This window comes from Polypterus senegalus, chromosome 3 (assembly GCF_016835505.1).
Source record: "Polypterus senegalus isolate Bchr_013 chromosome 3, ASM1683550v1, whole genome shotgun sequence".
NCBI classification, from domain to species: Eukaryota; Metazoa; Chordata; class Cladistia; order Polypteriformes; family Polypteridae; genus Polypterus; species Polypterus senegalus.
In genome coordinates, this window is record NC_053156.1 from 37,552,557 (window position 1) to 37,569,687 (window position 17,131).

The window sequence follows — 17,131 nt, forward strand, 5'->3', positions numbered from 1 at the left end:
GTCACAGCTTTCTGGGTGAGTGGCAAAGAGAAAGTCATTGTTAAAAGAACAAAATGCACAAAAGGGACATGAGAGACATCAGCTGAAAGAAGCTTCTGTGGTTATGAGGAGACCAGAACTAAGCCATCAGACATACACCATGTTGCACTGCACATTATCACAAACACACCATCCCCATCATGAAGCATGGCGGTGGCAGCATCAAGCTGTGGGGATGCATCTGTTTAGCAGGCCCTGGAAGGCTCGGGAGAGTAAAATGGATGCAGGAAAACACGGGGAGATTCAGGAGGAGAACCTGATGAGGTCTCTAAGAAACCTGAACCTGCAGAGAAGATCTGATTTCCAGCAAGATAATGGCTCCAAGCAGAACCTACACAGGAATGGCTGAAAAACAACAATATTAATGTCCTGGAGTGGTCAAACTAGAGTCTACATGTCAATCCAAGGGAGCTTAACAAAAGCTGTTCAACCACGACCACCGTGACATCTTACTTGTTTGTTACTTGCTTGAGCAGTTTGGCAAAGAATAATGGGGAAAACTGGCAGAGTCTGAATGCTGTCATGACTGCCAAAGGTGCATCAGTAAATATGGTCTTGATGGGGGTGAATACTTAAGAGATCAATTATGTTCTGTTTTATATTTGCAGTTAATTTAGACAACTTTGAAGATTTCTGTTTTCACTTTGACATTAGAGTCTTTTTCTGTTGATCAGTGTCAAAAATGCAAAATTAAATCCACTGTGACTCAATATTGATGGAGAGACAAGATATGGCCGCTATCCAGTGACCTGAGACAAGACTGGACTCCTTCAGTTCTGTGTCTCTTTAGTGGATCCTTGAGCACGGTTGGTTTGACTTTGTGTTGACTAAGCAGTTGGTAACGGAGTCCCGAATGAGGCACATTACCTGCACTGTGAGGGAGGATCAGTTACGGCACTACGGCCATGTGGCGCGATTCCCTCAGAGTTATCTGGCTCATTGTTGAGGACCCGAGTCGGGACGCCCACGTAACACCTGGTAGATAGTCGTTTCTCGAGGGTGGGAGTGGACTGCGTGTCTGCCAGAGGGGTAGGGGGGGTTTACCAGCTGGGATCTCAAGCTGTTTTGTTCAGTGGTGGGGGCAACAATGCGCTGTGCTAAATGCACAGGCTCCCCAACCTGACCTGACCTGACCTGACTTAATGTTGTATAAAAACAAAATATGAAGGGGAGGAATACTTTATATACATAGGCATTGCATACCTTGTGTGTTGTAATAATAATCATCTGCAATGAGCTGACGTCCCTGCCTTGGGCTCAGTACTGGGGAGATTGTCACCAGCTCCCTATGGTCCTGAATACCTTTTATATATTTAAAACACTAATATTACAAATAATGCAACATTTATTCCTTGATTTAACCCTCTGCTCCACAGTTTAAAGTTACAGATTTGCAAAATTGTCTAAAATCCTGTTTCTGCTTTGTCATTATAGGGTAGTGCGTGTAGTTTGATGATGGAAAAAATACATTTAAATGACTTTAGCACAAGGCTGCCATATAACAAAATGTGTAAAAAGTGAATGGTCTGAAGACTTTGTGAAGACACTGCATTGCTTCTTGCCCGATTGCATATATTGGACTTGGTGATGTGTTTTATATCTTTGTCTTAATTCATGGCCCAGATGAATTGCAGCCTCAGTTCTTGGATGGCTGGTAAGAGGTCATGGTGTCTTCCGTAATGGCACGAGACAAAGGTTTTTTTCATGTCAGTGTACATTTAAGGACTGGCTGGTCTGGTGGGTGAGGTACCTCACAGAGTAGAGAGGTGGCATACCTGATGACTGGGTGCATTTCAGCATGGTGGGGGGTGAGTGGCACCCAGTAACTGGTCACTTTAGGCTATCTCAGTGAGCACTGGCAGAAATCAAATGATGAAAAATGAAATGAGCCCAGTGCAACTCCTATTTGTGATAGTTGGGGCCAAAAGGCACAAGATGGAACTTAGCCCCCGGAGAAGAATAAGGGAGATACAATGGCAGTAAAGCAGGACAAGCAGGCAATGACGATGACATAAAAGGGATTTGGACACCCAAAAGGTAAAACAAAAGTTAAACAGTAAAAAATGACTAAAATTGGTTTTAAAATTCAGCATACAAAAAGCACTAGATTTATCATCCTACTCCCCCGAACGTATGCAGGGGTCCAAAACCAGTTTAGCACCTTATATAACTCTGGCAGACAATGAAACTGTAGAAAGTCTGTTAGTGTTTCTATGATAAATAACAGAGTCTGTAAGTGTCTGTTGTGCAATATGGCCAGCCAGTCATCCCGGCCAATACCCCCAGGCCACCAGGTGGAGCTCTCTCTGCAGCATGAAGGTGCCCCGAATACCAGCAGGGAATCATGGACAGTGGAGTTTTCCATTACAACCTTGGGGGCCAACAGAGGACGTTGCAGGGAGGCCCAGAGACTCGTACGTGCCCTATAACCTGGAAGTACGTCTTAGTCACAGTGACAGGAGAAATTACATACTTCCGGGATGAAGAAGAGGACTTTTGATCTGACACGGAAGTGATAGGAAGTCACATGGACTGAGGGAAACACTTCCGGGTCAGGGAATATAAAAGACTATGGGAGATTCCAGACGAGTGAGCTGAGCTGGGTGGCAGGGTGGCAACGTGTCTAGGAGAGTGGAGGATTGTTTATTGTATTGTGGAATTGTTTATTTATGAGTATTGTGGAGAGGAGGGTGCTTTGTGCACTGTTTAGTTCAAATCTATACTAATAAAAGGCAAAGCCCTCACTGACTGACTGACTAACTCACTGACTCATCACTAATTCTCCAACTTCCCGTGTAGGTAGAAGGCTGAAATTTGGCAGGCTCGTTCCTTACAAAAGTTGGGCAGGTTTCATTTCGAAATTCTACGCATAATGGTCATAACTAGAAGCTATTTTTCTCCATTTACTGTAATGGAGTTGAGCTCGAAAGCTGTGGGGGGCGGAGTTTCGTGTGACATCATCACGCCTCTCACGTAATCACGCATTACGTAGAAAACCAGGAAGAGCTACAAAAAGCGCTGAAGAAAACATGCATTATATAATTAAGAAGGCAGCGAAACAATTAAAAGCGGCGAAAGTGACATATAAAACCATATTCAGCGGCTCACGGAACTGGCGAGTGCGCAGGCAAAAAGCAACAGTTCCAAAGAGTGCTGAACAAAAACCGAATTACACTGCTACGCTCAAATAGACAAACCACACGCCGTGGCGCAATAGTAGAGCCTTCGCCTGTAGAGCCGACGTCCGAGGTTCGATTCCCGAGAGGGGATGCACTAAGTATGTATGTGCGCTTCTCGATTCATTTTAGCCTCGCATCCCCTTGGTTTGAGACGTATGAAAACATATGCGGTTAACGCAGAAAGACAGATCACCAATTGAAGCTTCATGAATAATGGATACTTTATTCGCGATCAATGATTGTTTTGCTAAAGCCATACTCAGTGTATTCATTAGATGAACGGTAAAAAAGTAAGAGCGAGGGGAGGGTAACTTACTGAGGCACACAGGCAAAACCACAATAGCACGCGGGCTCGATGTACTGTAGTGCGCGTCAACTCGATCTGAATTGCGCGATCACATTCAAAAAAATATTTCTTTTCAAGTTCTATTTAGTCCATATGTGTCAAACTCAAGGCCCACGGGCCACATCCGGCCCGGCGTGTAATTATATTACGGCCTGCAAGATCATTTTATATACTGTATTATTGTTATTAATGGCCCGGGGATATGACGCGCTGGTAACACAATAAACTACAGATCCCATAATGCAGCGCTTCAGCTGCCTTGCCGAACACTTACCGCGTTAATCAAGTCTAGCCTATGATGCTGCAAGTTATTGCGAAGCTAGCCTACACGATGCCAAAGAGAAAAGGTGATTCTCAACACAGAGCCTTTAAAAAACGATGGGAGGCTGAGTATATGTTTACTGACATTGCCGGTAAACCCGTGTGTCTCATTTGTGGAGCTAATGTGGCTGTAATTACAGAATTTTATCTAAGACGGCACTATGAGACAAAACATCAAGATAACCTGAAAGACCTGAATGCAATGCACAAGATACAGAAAGCAGAAGAGTTAAAGAAGAATCTGACACTTCAGCAGACGTTTTTACCCATGCAAAGTCACAAAGTGATTTCAAGTGAAGCTACTTTTATGGAAAACACAAATGCACCAGTGCAAATTGGCCCACTTTCCCTGTTGCCAAGTAATGTTGAACCAAGTCGGCACAACAGTGTTCCCAAATACGCACTTTGCTGATAAACTGAGCGCACTGCGCACTGAGTTCGCACGGCACTTTGGTGGCTTTGAAGAACAAAAAAAGAATTTTGAGTTGTTTCGCAACCCATTTGCCGTCGATGTGGAAACTGCACCTGTGCAGATTCAGATGGAGGTGATTGAGCTGCAGTGTAATGGCACACTGAAGGCAAAGTACGATACTGCACAGCCATTTTTATGGAGAGCAAAATATTATAAGTTATTTAAGGTTTGAGTTGATTTATTCCGGAATAATATTCTGTCGACTAAATAAAAATTCCTTCTATTTAAAATTTAAATAGAACTTGAACAGAAACGATAGTTCATAATATCCACGCAGACTTGCACGTAAGAGCGGGAGTCATCCGTTTTAACAACAACAACAACATTTATTTATATAGCACATTTTCATACAAACAGTAGCTCAAAGTGCTTCACATAATGAAGAAAAATAAAAGACAAAATAAGAAATTAAAATAAGACAACATTAGTTAACATAGAAAAAGAGTAAGGTCCGACGGCCAGGAAGGACAGAAAAAAAAACTCCAGACGGCTGGAGAAAAAAATAAAATCTGCAGGGGTTCCAGGCCATGAGACCACCCAGCCCCCTCTGGTCATTCTACCTAACATAAATGAAATAGTCCTCTTTGTATTTAGGGTCACACTGTACAGTAAATAAGAGTCAAGCACAGCAATGACTGACTGACTCCCAGCCTTACCGAGATTGAGAGGTCCTCTGTCTGCTCCTGGAAGGCCGTAGCAATGCTGTTTTGAACGGCGAGCATCCAGGCTTGCTGCTGCTTCTCTGAATCAGCTTGTAGGAGGCAACTTCTGCAGAGTGACAAAATGAGAGAGTAAGCTCACAGAAGAGAAATACAAAATTTACAGAATTGTTTGCACCCACAAATAATGGTGAAAACACGTGGACATTGGTGGAAGTAAAATATGAAAATTAAATGTATGGGGGTATCACTGTCTGGCGGCCACATTTGACTCCAGAAATGACACCCATTAACTACTTAGAATGATCAGAGAAATAAGTTGAGGGTGTGAAGGAAATGAGAAGTGCCAGATAAAACAGTTTAGAGCAGCCATTGCTGTGGAGATAGGGTTTACCTTTAAGAAAAATAGAAGAACATGAGAACAATTGTGACATGAACAGGCCATTCATAAGCTCACCAATCCTATTCACTTGAATTGTCCAAAAAACATCAAGTGGACTTTTAAAGGTCCTAAAGTCCCACTTTCTACCACACAACGTGGTCGTTTATTTCATGTGTCTATGGACCATTCACGAATGGACTTTATCACTGCTATGCTGACTATACGCAGCTGTAGCTGTTGTTCCCTCCAGAGGACCACACGGTATCAGCTAGAATTCCTACATGACTCACTGATATCACAACTGGGATGAAGGAGCACTCTCTCTAGCTCAACCTGGCAAAGACGGACCTCCTTGTTATCCCATCATGGGCGTATATTAAACATCACATCACTGTTCAGCTCAACTTCTTATTCCCAACCAAGTCAGTATTCAACCTTAGGCTGATGATCGATGAACAGCTGTCCTTCACTGACCATGCTGCAACTGTCCCTCAGTATTACAAATTTTCTTTACAACATCTGCAGGTTCTTAACATATATGTCAGAGTAAGCAACACAACTCCTGGTCCAGGTCTTGGTCACGTCTGGACTACTGTAGCTCCCTTCTGACAGGAGTACCAGCATGTGCCACCAAACTACTGTAGATCATTCAAAACATAGTAGCATGCCTGGTGTTCAACTAGCCCAGGCGGACACAAGTCACTCCTCTTTTCAGATCACTGCATTGGTTTCCTGTAGCCTACAAAGTAGTCAATGAGTCAGCACCTTTGTACAGCGAGACACTTGTGAGGTTCAGTGCTGCCTTCTTGGCCACTCAGGTCTGCTAATGTATGGCAAAGCCATCTCTGCATGGCATCAAATCTCAATCATGGCTCCTTTCAAGTATAGCCCTTCACTGGTGGAACAAGATGCCCACCTCCATTTGAAGTTCTGGCTCCTCAATGTGTTTAAAAAGCATTTGGAGACTTCTTAGTTTGGTGAATTTCTGTCTAACTGATAATGGCTTAGACAGGTTTTTTATTCCTGGAAAGTGTAAGTTGCCTGTATTTTTATTTCTGTAAATCAATTTTGTAACCCTGACCTGTAATACTTGTTCCTAAACAGTCCTCAGATTGATGTTTACATTATTATGTAGACCATTTTTGTAGGTTGTTTTGGATAAGAACACACTCTAAGCAAATAAATTTAAATGTAAGGTGGAGAAAAACTTTTTGACATGTGTGTAACTTTTAACTGTGTCCCAGTGTTCTAAATGAAGAGTTTATTTTAAAGTAACAGCCTGGACCCACTGTACTAATTTAATTCCCTTTATAATTTTGAACACTTCAAGGCACAACTTAGTCTCTGTTTGGTTAAACTGAAATGGTTCAACTCTTTCAGTCTCTCCTCATAGCTCACACCTCTCAGTCCTGAACCAGCCTAGTTGCTCTTCTCTGGAGTTTCTTTAATGCTGCTGCACATTTCTGTAATATGACAACCATATTACATTGTTTTGTGCTACTGCTTATAAGTGCAAACACACAACCCCTGATCTTACACCTTTACACTGGCTGCCAGTTAAGTTTTGGTCTGATTTCAAAATGCTTTTTTAAAATTTAAATCTCGATCTAAATTTTACTAAACATTCCTTGGATTAGTAAAGTAACAGAGGGAGTTCGAGCTTTTAGCTTTAGGTCCCCTAAAGGTGTAAAACAATCTGCCTGCTTGTGTAAAATATGCTGCTTCAGTCTTAGGCTGAAGACTCACGACTTTAGCCATATGTACCCAGATTAGAGCGTCTGTTTGATCGTCATTTGGCAAAAATATAACAATGAACAGTTTCTGCCCCTCCTCAATTTTGATTACCTTCTTGGTATCCTCCTGTGGCCCCTGGTGCCACTAATTTACTGCCAAGCTGGTCTCCTGCCCTTGGCAAAGAGAGCCTTGGAATCCAAGGATGAAAAGATTTTGTCTTTTTATTAGACAGCCTCGAGCAACTTTATATAATAGTGCTGAATGCCCAGGATGGGTGGCCAGACAGTCCTCATCAACTATAGAAAAACCTTATATGTCACATCTTTTTTGGCAAATTGAGAAAAGGATGTCACCCATATTACCGTATATACTCGCGTATAAGTTGGGTCCTGAAACCCAAAAAATTGATAATAAAATCAGACCCCGACTTACATGCCCGTTCAAAAATACGACACTTCATTTTTAATTTTATTTTTTACATCTTCTTGCCTATTCCAATCTTGCACCAGTCTCTCAGATGCATCGAATTTTGTTGCAGCAGCACAGTTGCCAATTTCTTTTGCCACTTTAATGAAGTTGAATTTAAAACCAGCTTCATATTTTCTTCTGATTGAATGCTCCATCGTAGATAAGGGATCCTCTTATGATAAAGGTGTATGAGGGTGTGAGATACAAAAAACACAAAACAGTGCAAATGTCGCTTTGTAATAGTTTGGGTATTACTGTGTGGTCACACAGGCACAATACATAGGGAAAAAAAAAAGGCCGTGTGCCACGTGGTTACTCTCTCAGGTGGGTGTTAGCATTTCGTAATCTCTTGGACCAATAGCATGAGTTTTCTGCATTCGACTTATACAACCAATATTATAAAATATGGAAATTATACGGTAAAATAAAGTCCTGACTTATCCGCAGGAGAACTTAAATGCGTATACATATGGTAATTAACGATCTCTAGATTTCATTTTTCCTGAGCTTCACATACACAGTATTGTTTTTTTTACAAATCAACAACATCTTCCATTTAAATCACGTGATCATAATCGGACGTTTTCATTGATAGGCGGTCTTTTTTCATTGGTCAGTGGAGTTGCTAGGTTTTTGCCTTGCCGTGTGTAAAATACTGTGTACATACTCGCTTCTTCCATCTTGCTATGACCGTGAATGAAGACATATTTGGCCATCACCAGTACCTTAGAACACCAGGAAATACCAAGTAATGACAAAAACTAAAAAAAACTCAAAAATAAAATGGCAGTTCCAAGGTTTTTCCATTGCATGTGAAAGTTGGTTAAGATCTGTAGAACTCTGACTGTGTCTGATTTTCTCTAGTTCAGGATGGCCAGGGAGTGCAGTGAATGCCACTATCAATAACACCTCTAATATTTCTGTGTGTGTAAATAATAAAGAAGCCTACTTACTTGGAAGGAGATACAACTTCAAAGCAAAAGCGCCTCTCAAGATCGGGACATGACTTGACTGTGCACAGCCGCAGGTCTTCAACCACCACTGTCACTGTGTCCTGGAACAGAAGGCACACACGCAAGAGGTCATTGATACGGCATGGCAAGCAGGTCCATATTAATAGGCCCCTAGCTTTCTAAATGTGCATTTCTCATTGATTCCAAAGGGTACGAAAGGCCATGTGAGATGAGAGGGGTTTGTGGGGTTGCATATCTCTCTATTATAATAAAAAAATCTTGGAAGGCTTGGAAGGAGACGATACGTGATTTTCTCAGAGACACTTTAATGTCTTGCGAGACAAGGCAGTGAGACAAAAGGACAGCTGCTGCACAGGTTTTTAAATGATTGACACACAGCGTGACAAGCAGAACATGCAGCAGCAAGACAGCAGCTGATCCGACCACATCTCTTTACCGTGCAATCAGCCCCCCTTCACAACGTGAGCGACAGAGATGCAAACTGGCTGGTGCACAGCGTGCCCCGGTTCACAAGGGGTGGGTAAGTGAAGCGAGCAGGGGGCACAGTCCCCTAGTATTAAATAAACGACAAAGAGTCCCTGATTGGTGCCATAAAGGGAGGGACAGTGTAAAGAAAACAAAAGTCAGTCGGTAAAGCTGAATGTGAACCATCAGGAGGAAACCTGATGGCACCAGCAGCAGCAAGCCCAGAGGAGAGGAGACAGAGTGATCGGACAAAGTGATCAGCACTCCGAGGGGTATTCCCGTTGAGCAGTGTAGGAGTGGGAATGTGGAGTGAACCACCCAGGGATCTGGGTAGCGCCATGCTGGCGTATTGGATAACAGAGGTCTGGGTGTGCATGTCCTGGAGGATGCTAGTTGAGGCAGGTGGGATGGGAGTCAGGAGAGGTGGTCTTAGTCGTTAGTGTCTCTGCCAGTTCGAAGACACACTAGGATGAGCTGGGGGAATGTGAAATGAAAGGCGCACTGGTTTAGCTGAGCAATAACTCAGTTAGGAAGGTTTCATCTGGATTTGAGCAACTGTTTTATTTGGGTTTTAGAACTGTTGCTTTTTACCTCCACAATGGGCACTGGATTTTTCTGGATTATCTATTGAAGATGCCGTGCACTTTAGGACACTGTTAGTTTTAAAACAAAGCACTGAAACACTTTGCACCTACCCTTGCTGACTGCATGTGTCCTCACTTGGCAGTTCATCCTCGGTTATGATGTAAGCACTTCTGGGTTCCAATTGCCAAGGACTGTCACACCAGGCTGACAACATACTGTGCAGCATGTGCTTTTGATCAGGAAATAAAATATCAGGGAACTGAACTGAAGTCAAAGTGCTTTGAGGTGGTTCACGTTCATCAGACAGCCGTCCATATGTGTACACGAGTGTGTCACTGGGTTGGTAAGTATGTTTGGTACCTCCATATCAATCCGATACCACATACAATACGTGCTGGTTAACTACTGCTTGGAGTGCGTTATTCATGTTGTATATTGATTCACATCTCAATATACAGTGAGCAAATGTATTACAGATGTGTGTGCATTGGAATGAACGTCAGTGCTGTAAAATTCATTAGTATTCAGTCAACAAAGGAATGCGCGGCCCACAGTAGTCAGTCAGTAGTAATCCCACCAATAACAATACATTCTGGAAGAAACCAACGTCTTTCCAAAATAACACATCTATCAGTTTTCGGCCTGAAAAAGCATTTCATTGCGAATGATCGATTAATCATTTGCAATTTCATGGAGTTTTCTACTTTCATTTATTTAATGTGATGCACACAGTACTGAACATTCAGCTCCTTTACTTCAATATTATCATTTTCACAAGGTGGTAGTGCATAGCATTATTGTTTTTCTTGGCTGGTTTCACATAAAAGGTTAGGCAATTTTCATTCATTCAGAAGCCACTGCAAGGGTTATATACTATTTGAAATTGGAAAAAAAATCATATTCTCACTTGGCGTCCTGTACGAAACATTTTCAAACCCTGGCAGGATCTAATCAATAAAATTTTAGAATAAGTATTTAAATTGAGGAAGCGGGTTCTCTCCTGTCTTTCTTATTGTAATTATTTTTATTTATTTATTAATTGACTTATTTACTTATTTTTACTAGTTTTACTCTGTTGGCCTTGCTCTCTTTCTCATGGGTGGTGGGGGTTGATTTGTTATGGTTAAACTTGACTAGTTTGTATGGAATGTTATTTGATTTTAATAAAATCAGTAGTACTAGGGTGTTGTACCATGTTAGCCATTATGAATGTAGTGAGAAGAAGTTGACACCTTTTATTGGCTAACTAGAAATATTACAATATGCAAGATGTACCGTATTTACGCGTGTACCACGCGCACATTTTTTCCAGAAAATTAGATTCGAAAATCAGGTGCACATCATACACGAGGTGATGTAATTCTGTAATGTTTACTTCTTCTGCTTGGGCTCGCTTGCTCGCACACTCACGCTCTCTCTCTTGCTCGCGTGCTCGCACTCTCTCTCTCTCTCTTGCTCGCACTCTCTCTCACTTGCGCTCTCTCTCTCTAAACGCTTCCTATACAATCACAACTCGTCGTACATGGGGCAAAACTTTTTTCGTGATTTTCTTTGTAAAAATTAGGGTGCACGTCTTACACGAGGGCGCGTCTTACACGAGTAAATACGGTAATACAGAAATTGGAGTTCCCTTTGTTTATAGGGACAGCAGGACAGAGACAACACTTAAAGTTTTTCCAAAGCTGCTGTCTGTCCTAGTGTCTTTATAAACACAGGGAACTCCAGTTTCTATATTACATCTTACCTGAAGAAGAAGCCCAAGTTGCCTTGAAAGCTTGCATATTGTAATCTTCCTAGTTAGCCAAAAAAGGTGTCATTTTGCTTGACTTCTCAATAAACATCAATAAAATGCAAGGGAAATTTGTAAAAAAAAACTCAAAAGTTTTCACTCAGAACATAACTTATCAGGAAGTATGTGACTAATCCTGAAACCAAAAATCAGAGTGCCTTAAGTAAGGGTATTGCCAGTAACTTTAAGCAGGTGGCCAATGTGGAAGCATGTAAATGAAGGTCCATGTCCCCTACTCGAAATAATTCTTTGCAGTTTCCTCATATGTCTGCAATAGACGACCCAGCTCACATCATACGGCCCCGACTACTGTGTGGTGTTTTGCTGTAACCCAACTCTCAAAGAATATCTGACCCCATTTTACAGGTCTCAAGGAGTGCAGTGCTGTGCTGGACATAAGAAACCAAATATTCAGAGGTGAGAACAGTCAACCCAACATACTGGCTTACCTTCAGCTTCTTCTGATACACCAGCTGATTCTTCTGGATTGAAAACCATCTCCTGTGAGAAGCACAAAGAAATTGAAGTCACACTCGGCAGGCGGACTTTCATTGTTGTCTTCAAAAATGCAAGTAATGTTTCAGAATTGTTTATGGCTCAAACTGTACTCTAGTGCATTCCCTTAAAACATTTAAATTGGTCATTTTCAACTGCATCCATCTACTTGCAAAGCCCATACTCTCCACTGCACGCTCCATCATTGAGTATAAGACAGGAGTTGATTCTGGACAGGGCATCAGTCTGTCTGTCAAAGCTGACATAAAAGAGGGAGGGAGGGAGGAACATTAATGAGCTGATAGGGAAGTGGAGCTAAGAGGGGGGAAGGAAGTTCAGTTCCCTTTCCCAGAGAGTCGTACTTCTTGGCGATTTCAACATCCATTAAGACATTGTGACATGTAAACTCAGGAATGAATTCCTATCTTTACTGGACTGTTATGATTTGGTGCAACATGGTCATATATTAGACCTGATCTGCACAGCTGGCTTATCTGTCGACAGCACTTATCTGGGCCTATCTGATCATGAAGCAGTACTTTATATTGTCTTTTTACCTCTCCGTCCTCTTACCTGTTAGTGCTGAATTACTTTCAGAAATCTTAAAAATATCTGTTAGTCTATCCTTGCTGGATCTTTTCCTGCCTTCCCTTATTCCATCCGCACTACATAGTCTTGCTGACTACTATAACTTCAGTCCACATCTGGGCCAATTACCTCCTTTACTGAAGTCTGTGAAAAATTCCTCCATTTCTCCGTAATAAAAATCAGTGGTACTCAACCCATGGCTCGTGAGCCACATGCAGCCAGTTGCAGCTTTTATGTCCCACTTCAGAAATAAAATCTTTAAAATATAACAATAATAATAATAACAAACATTGTCATCAGAATTCATTTTATTATCATTTGCACACATCAATCTGTTACGCCCCCACCTGTTAAATACCTGAAAAACAATCATAATTTACTTCAGGTCTCGTGCTAGGAAAACTAGCATGAACACTGGGAAAAAATGGCTAAAGAACATTAGACAGAAAATGTGAGGAGATATACCCAACAATTGTTTAGATTGTCAGCATCAAGACCAGACTTTTTTAACATTAGGGATTACAGAAGTGATTTTAAAAGTGGCTGCCACAAAGCCAGTGTCAAGGGATGAGGTTATTATTGACGTAACAGTCGGGATTATGGCATGAAGGTTAACATGTGTGGAAGTATGGAGGAAATGGGTCCAGCACACAGGTAGTGGGCTTCCTCTTACAAAGCGGGTCATTAACAAATGCAGATGAGAATGATGAAAAATTAGAAAAGGAGCTGGATGGAGTGGGAAGACATGGAAAAGATATAAATGGATGATGGATTTATGTTAGTTGAACTATTCAGATCAGCCTTACGCTACGCAGGAGTCACATTGGAAAAAAAAAATATTTTTCAAGACCTGCAAGGCAAAAACATCCAATTCCTCTCCCTGAAAGTATTCTGCATTTTAGAATAAGGATAATGATTATAAGAGATGAAATGCATGATGTAATAACTATCATTCATTATTGCTGCAACCACAAATTTCATTGTTACTGGCAGTGTTTCAATATTATCATTATTAAGTGATTTCCAAGTGCTGATCACAAAGTCCAGCAAATGAGAGCACATAGCAGATCGTCACAGCCCATAACAGACAGCACAGTGCAAATCAGCAGGTAACATAAAGCCCATTGCTGATGAATGCACAGTTTCTCTTTGATGTTCCCCAATCATGTTTACCTGCACATCTTTGAGATTTGAAGGAGAAGCCCAATACCCAGGGAAATGTCTGGAACCAAAAGGGAACCTGAAAATTCCACAAAAACTGTGACCATGCCCTCCTAGAGAATCTGACAGTTGATTTTTTTTTTTTTTTTCCCCTCTCATTCCAGGTCATTTTTGTCGGGAAACAGCATTGAACAGGCAGGCAATATGCAATCCTTTGCCAATTCTCCATCAATACTGGATATGGATTCATCTTTTTCATCAGTTCACACACAATTTTGTAGGATACGTCTGTTACCCTTTCACTTGTATTAGAGTGGAAGAGGTTCTTCTGAGCAGTTCAGTTCTGTTTGAGTCTCTCCAGCTTTTCAGCCTGTAGCTGTCCACAGTTCAGAGTTCGGTACTGAACTTCGGGCATTTAGCTTCATGATGGTGCTACATATAGGTGCATCTCAATAAATTAGAATATCATCGAAAACGTAATTTCAGTAATTCAATTCAAAAAGTGAAACTCATATATAGATTCATTACACACAGAGTGATATATATCAAGTGTTTATTTCTTTTCATTTTGCTGATTATGGCTTATACAGTTAGGTCCATAAATATTTGGACAGAGACAACTTTTTCTAATTTTGGTTCTGTACATTACCACAATGAATTTTAAATGAAACAACTCAGATGCAGCTGAAGTGCAGACTTTCAGCTTTAATTCAGTGGGTTGAACAAAAAGATTGCATAAAAATGTGAGACAACTAAAGCATTTTTTTAACTCAACCCCTTCATTTCAGGTGCTCAAAAGTAATTGGACAATTGACTCAAAGGCTATTTCATGGGCAGGTGTGTTCAAGTCCGTCGTTATGTCCTTATCAATTAAGCAGATAAAAGGCCTGGAGTTGATTTGAGGTGTGGTGCTTGCATGTGGAAGATTTTGCTGTGAACAGACAACATGTGGTCAAAGGAGCTCTCCACGCAGGTGAAAGAAGCCATCCTTAAGCTGCGAAAACAGAAAAACCCATCCGAGAACTTGCTATAATATTACGAGTGGCAAAATCTACAGTTTGGTACATCCTGAGAAAGAAAGCAAGCACTGGTGAACTCAGCAACGCAAAAATACCTGGATGTCCACAGAAGACAACAGTGGTGGATGATCACAGAATCATTTCCATGGTGAAGAGAAACCCCTTCACAACAGCCAACCAAGTGAACAACACTCTCTAGGGGGTGGCGTATCGATATCCAAGTCTACCATAAAGAGAAGACTGCATGAAAGTAAATACAGAGGGTGCACTGCAAGGTGCAAGCCACTCATAAGCCTCAAGAATAGAAAGGCTAGGTTGGACTTTGCTAAAGATCATCTAAAAAAGCCAGCACAGTTCTGGAAAAACATTCTTTGGACAGATGAGATCAAGATCAACCTCTACGAGAATGATGGCAAGAAAAAAGTATGGAGAAGGCGTGGAACAGCTCATTATCTGAAGCATTCCACAATATCTGTAAAACACGGTGGAGGCAGTGTGATGGCTTGGGCGTGCATGGCTGCCAGTGGCACTGGGACACTAGTGTTTATTAATGATGTGACACAGGACAGAAGCAGCCAAATGAATTCTGAGGTGTTCAGAGACATACTGTCTGCTCAAATCCAGCTAAATGCAGTCAAATTGATTGGGCGTTTCATGATACAGATGGACAATGACCCAAAACATACAGCCAAAGCAACCCAGGAGTTTATTAAAGCAAAGAAGTGGAAAATTCTTGAATGGCCAAGTCAGTCACCTGATCTTAACCCAATTGAGCATGCATTTCACTTGTTGAAGACTAAACTTCGGACAGAAAGGCCCACAAAGAAACAGCAACTGAAAGCCACTGCAGTAAAGGCCTGGCAGAGCATTAAAATGGAGGAAACCCAGCATCTGGTGATGTCCATGAGTTCAAGACTTCAGGCTGTCATTGCCAGCAAAGGGTTTTCAACCAAGTATTAGAAATGAACATTTTATTTCCAGTTATTTAATTTGTCCAATTACTTTTAAGCCCTTGAAAAGAAGGGATTGTGTTTAAAAAAAAAATGCTTTAGTTGCCTCACATTTTATGCAATCTTTTTGTTCAACCCACTGAATTAAAGCTGAAAGTCTGCACGTCAACTGCATCTGAGTTGTTTCATTTAAAATTCATTGCGGTAATGTACAGAACCAAAATTAGAAAAACGTTGCCTCTGTCCAAATATTTATGGACTTAACTGTAGCTAATGAAAACCCAAAATTCAGTATCTCAGAAAATTAGAATCTTGTGAAAAAGTGCAATGTAGACTCCTGGTGTCACACTCCACTCAGCTAATTAACCCAAAACACCTGCAAAGGTGTCCTGAGCCTTTAAATGGTCTCTCAGTCTGGTTCAGTAGGCCACACAATCATGGGGAAGACTGCTGACTTGACAATTGTCCAGAGCATATTAATGGAAAGCTGAGTCGAAGGAAAAAACGTCACAGAAAAAGACATACAAGCAACAGGGATAATAGCAGCCTTGAGAGGACTGTGAAACACAACCCATTCAAGAATTTGGGGGAGATTCAGAAGGAGCGGAGTGTGGCTGGAGTCAGTGCTTCAAGAGCCATCACACACAGGGACATGGACTACTACTATCACGTTCCTTGTGTCAAGCTACTCTTGAACCAGAGGCAACGTCAGAATCGTCTTACCTGGGCTAAGGAAAAAATGGAAAGGACTGTTGCTCAGTGGTCCAAAGTCCTCTTTTCAAATGAAAGTAAATTTTGCATTTCATTTGGAAATCAAGGTCCCAGAGTCTGGAGAAAGAGTGGAGAGACACAGAATCCAAGTTGATTGAGGTCCAGTATAGAAGTTTCTACAGCCAGTGATGATTTTGGGAGCCATGTCATCTGCTGCTGTTGGTCCACTGTGTTTTATCAATTCCAAAGTCAGTGCACTTCATGCTTCCCTCTCCTGACAAACTTTATGGAAATGCTGATTTCATTTTCCAGTAGGACTTGGCACCTGCTGACACTGCCAAAAGTACCAATACCTAGTTTAATGACCATGGTGTCACTGTACTTGATTGGCCAGCAAACCCACCTCACCTAAACCCCAGTATTGTCAAAAGGAAGATGAGAGACACCAGACCCAACAATGAAGATGAGTTGAAGGCCGCTATCAAAGCATCCTGGGCTTCCATAACACCTCAGCAGTGCCACAGGCTGATCACCTCCAAGCCTTGCTGGACTGATGCAGTAATTCATGCAAAAGGAGCCCCGACCAAGTATAGAGTGCAAACATGGATATGCTTTTCAGTAGGCCGACATTTCTGTGTTAAAAATATTTTTTTTATTGGTCTTATGTAATATTCTAATTTTATGAGATACTCAATTTTGAGCTTTCATTACCTGTAAGCCATAATCAGCAAAATGAAAAGAAATAAACACTTGAAATATATCACTGTGTGTAATGAATCTATATAATGAGTTTT

General features: G+C 41.4%; 1 protein-coding gene across 3 annotated transcripts in view; it reads right to left on the reverse strand.

The window, feature by feature from the left end:
- Positions 1-17,131, reverse strand: part of acap1 (ArfGAP with coiled-coil, ankyrin repeat and PH domains 1) — a 188,387-nt gene that overhangs the window by 34,973 nt on the left and 136,283 nt on the right. For all 3 annotated transcript variants that reach the window (XM_039746966.1, XM_039746967.1, XM_039746965.1), the window contains exons 11-13: positions 11,863-11,914; positions 8,554-8,654; positions 5,014-5,125 (exon numbers count right to left, since the gene is read on the reverse strand). In XM_039746966.1, coding sequence (XP_039602900.1) covers positions 5,014-5,125; positions 8,554-8,654; positions 11,863-11,914 — 265 coding nt within the window. The remainder of the gene's footprint in view (positions 1-5,013; positions 5,126-8,553; positions 8,655-11,862; positions 11,915-17,131) is intronic.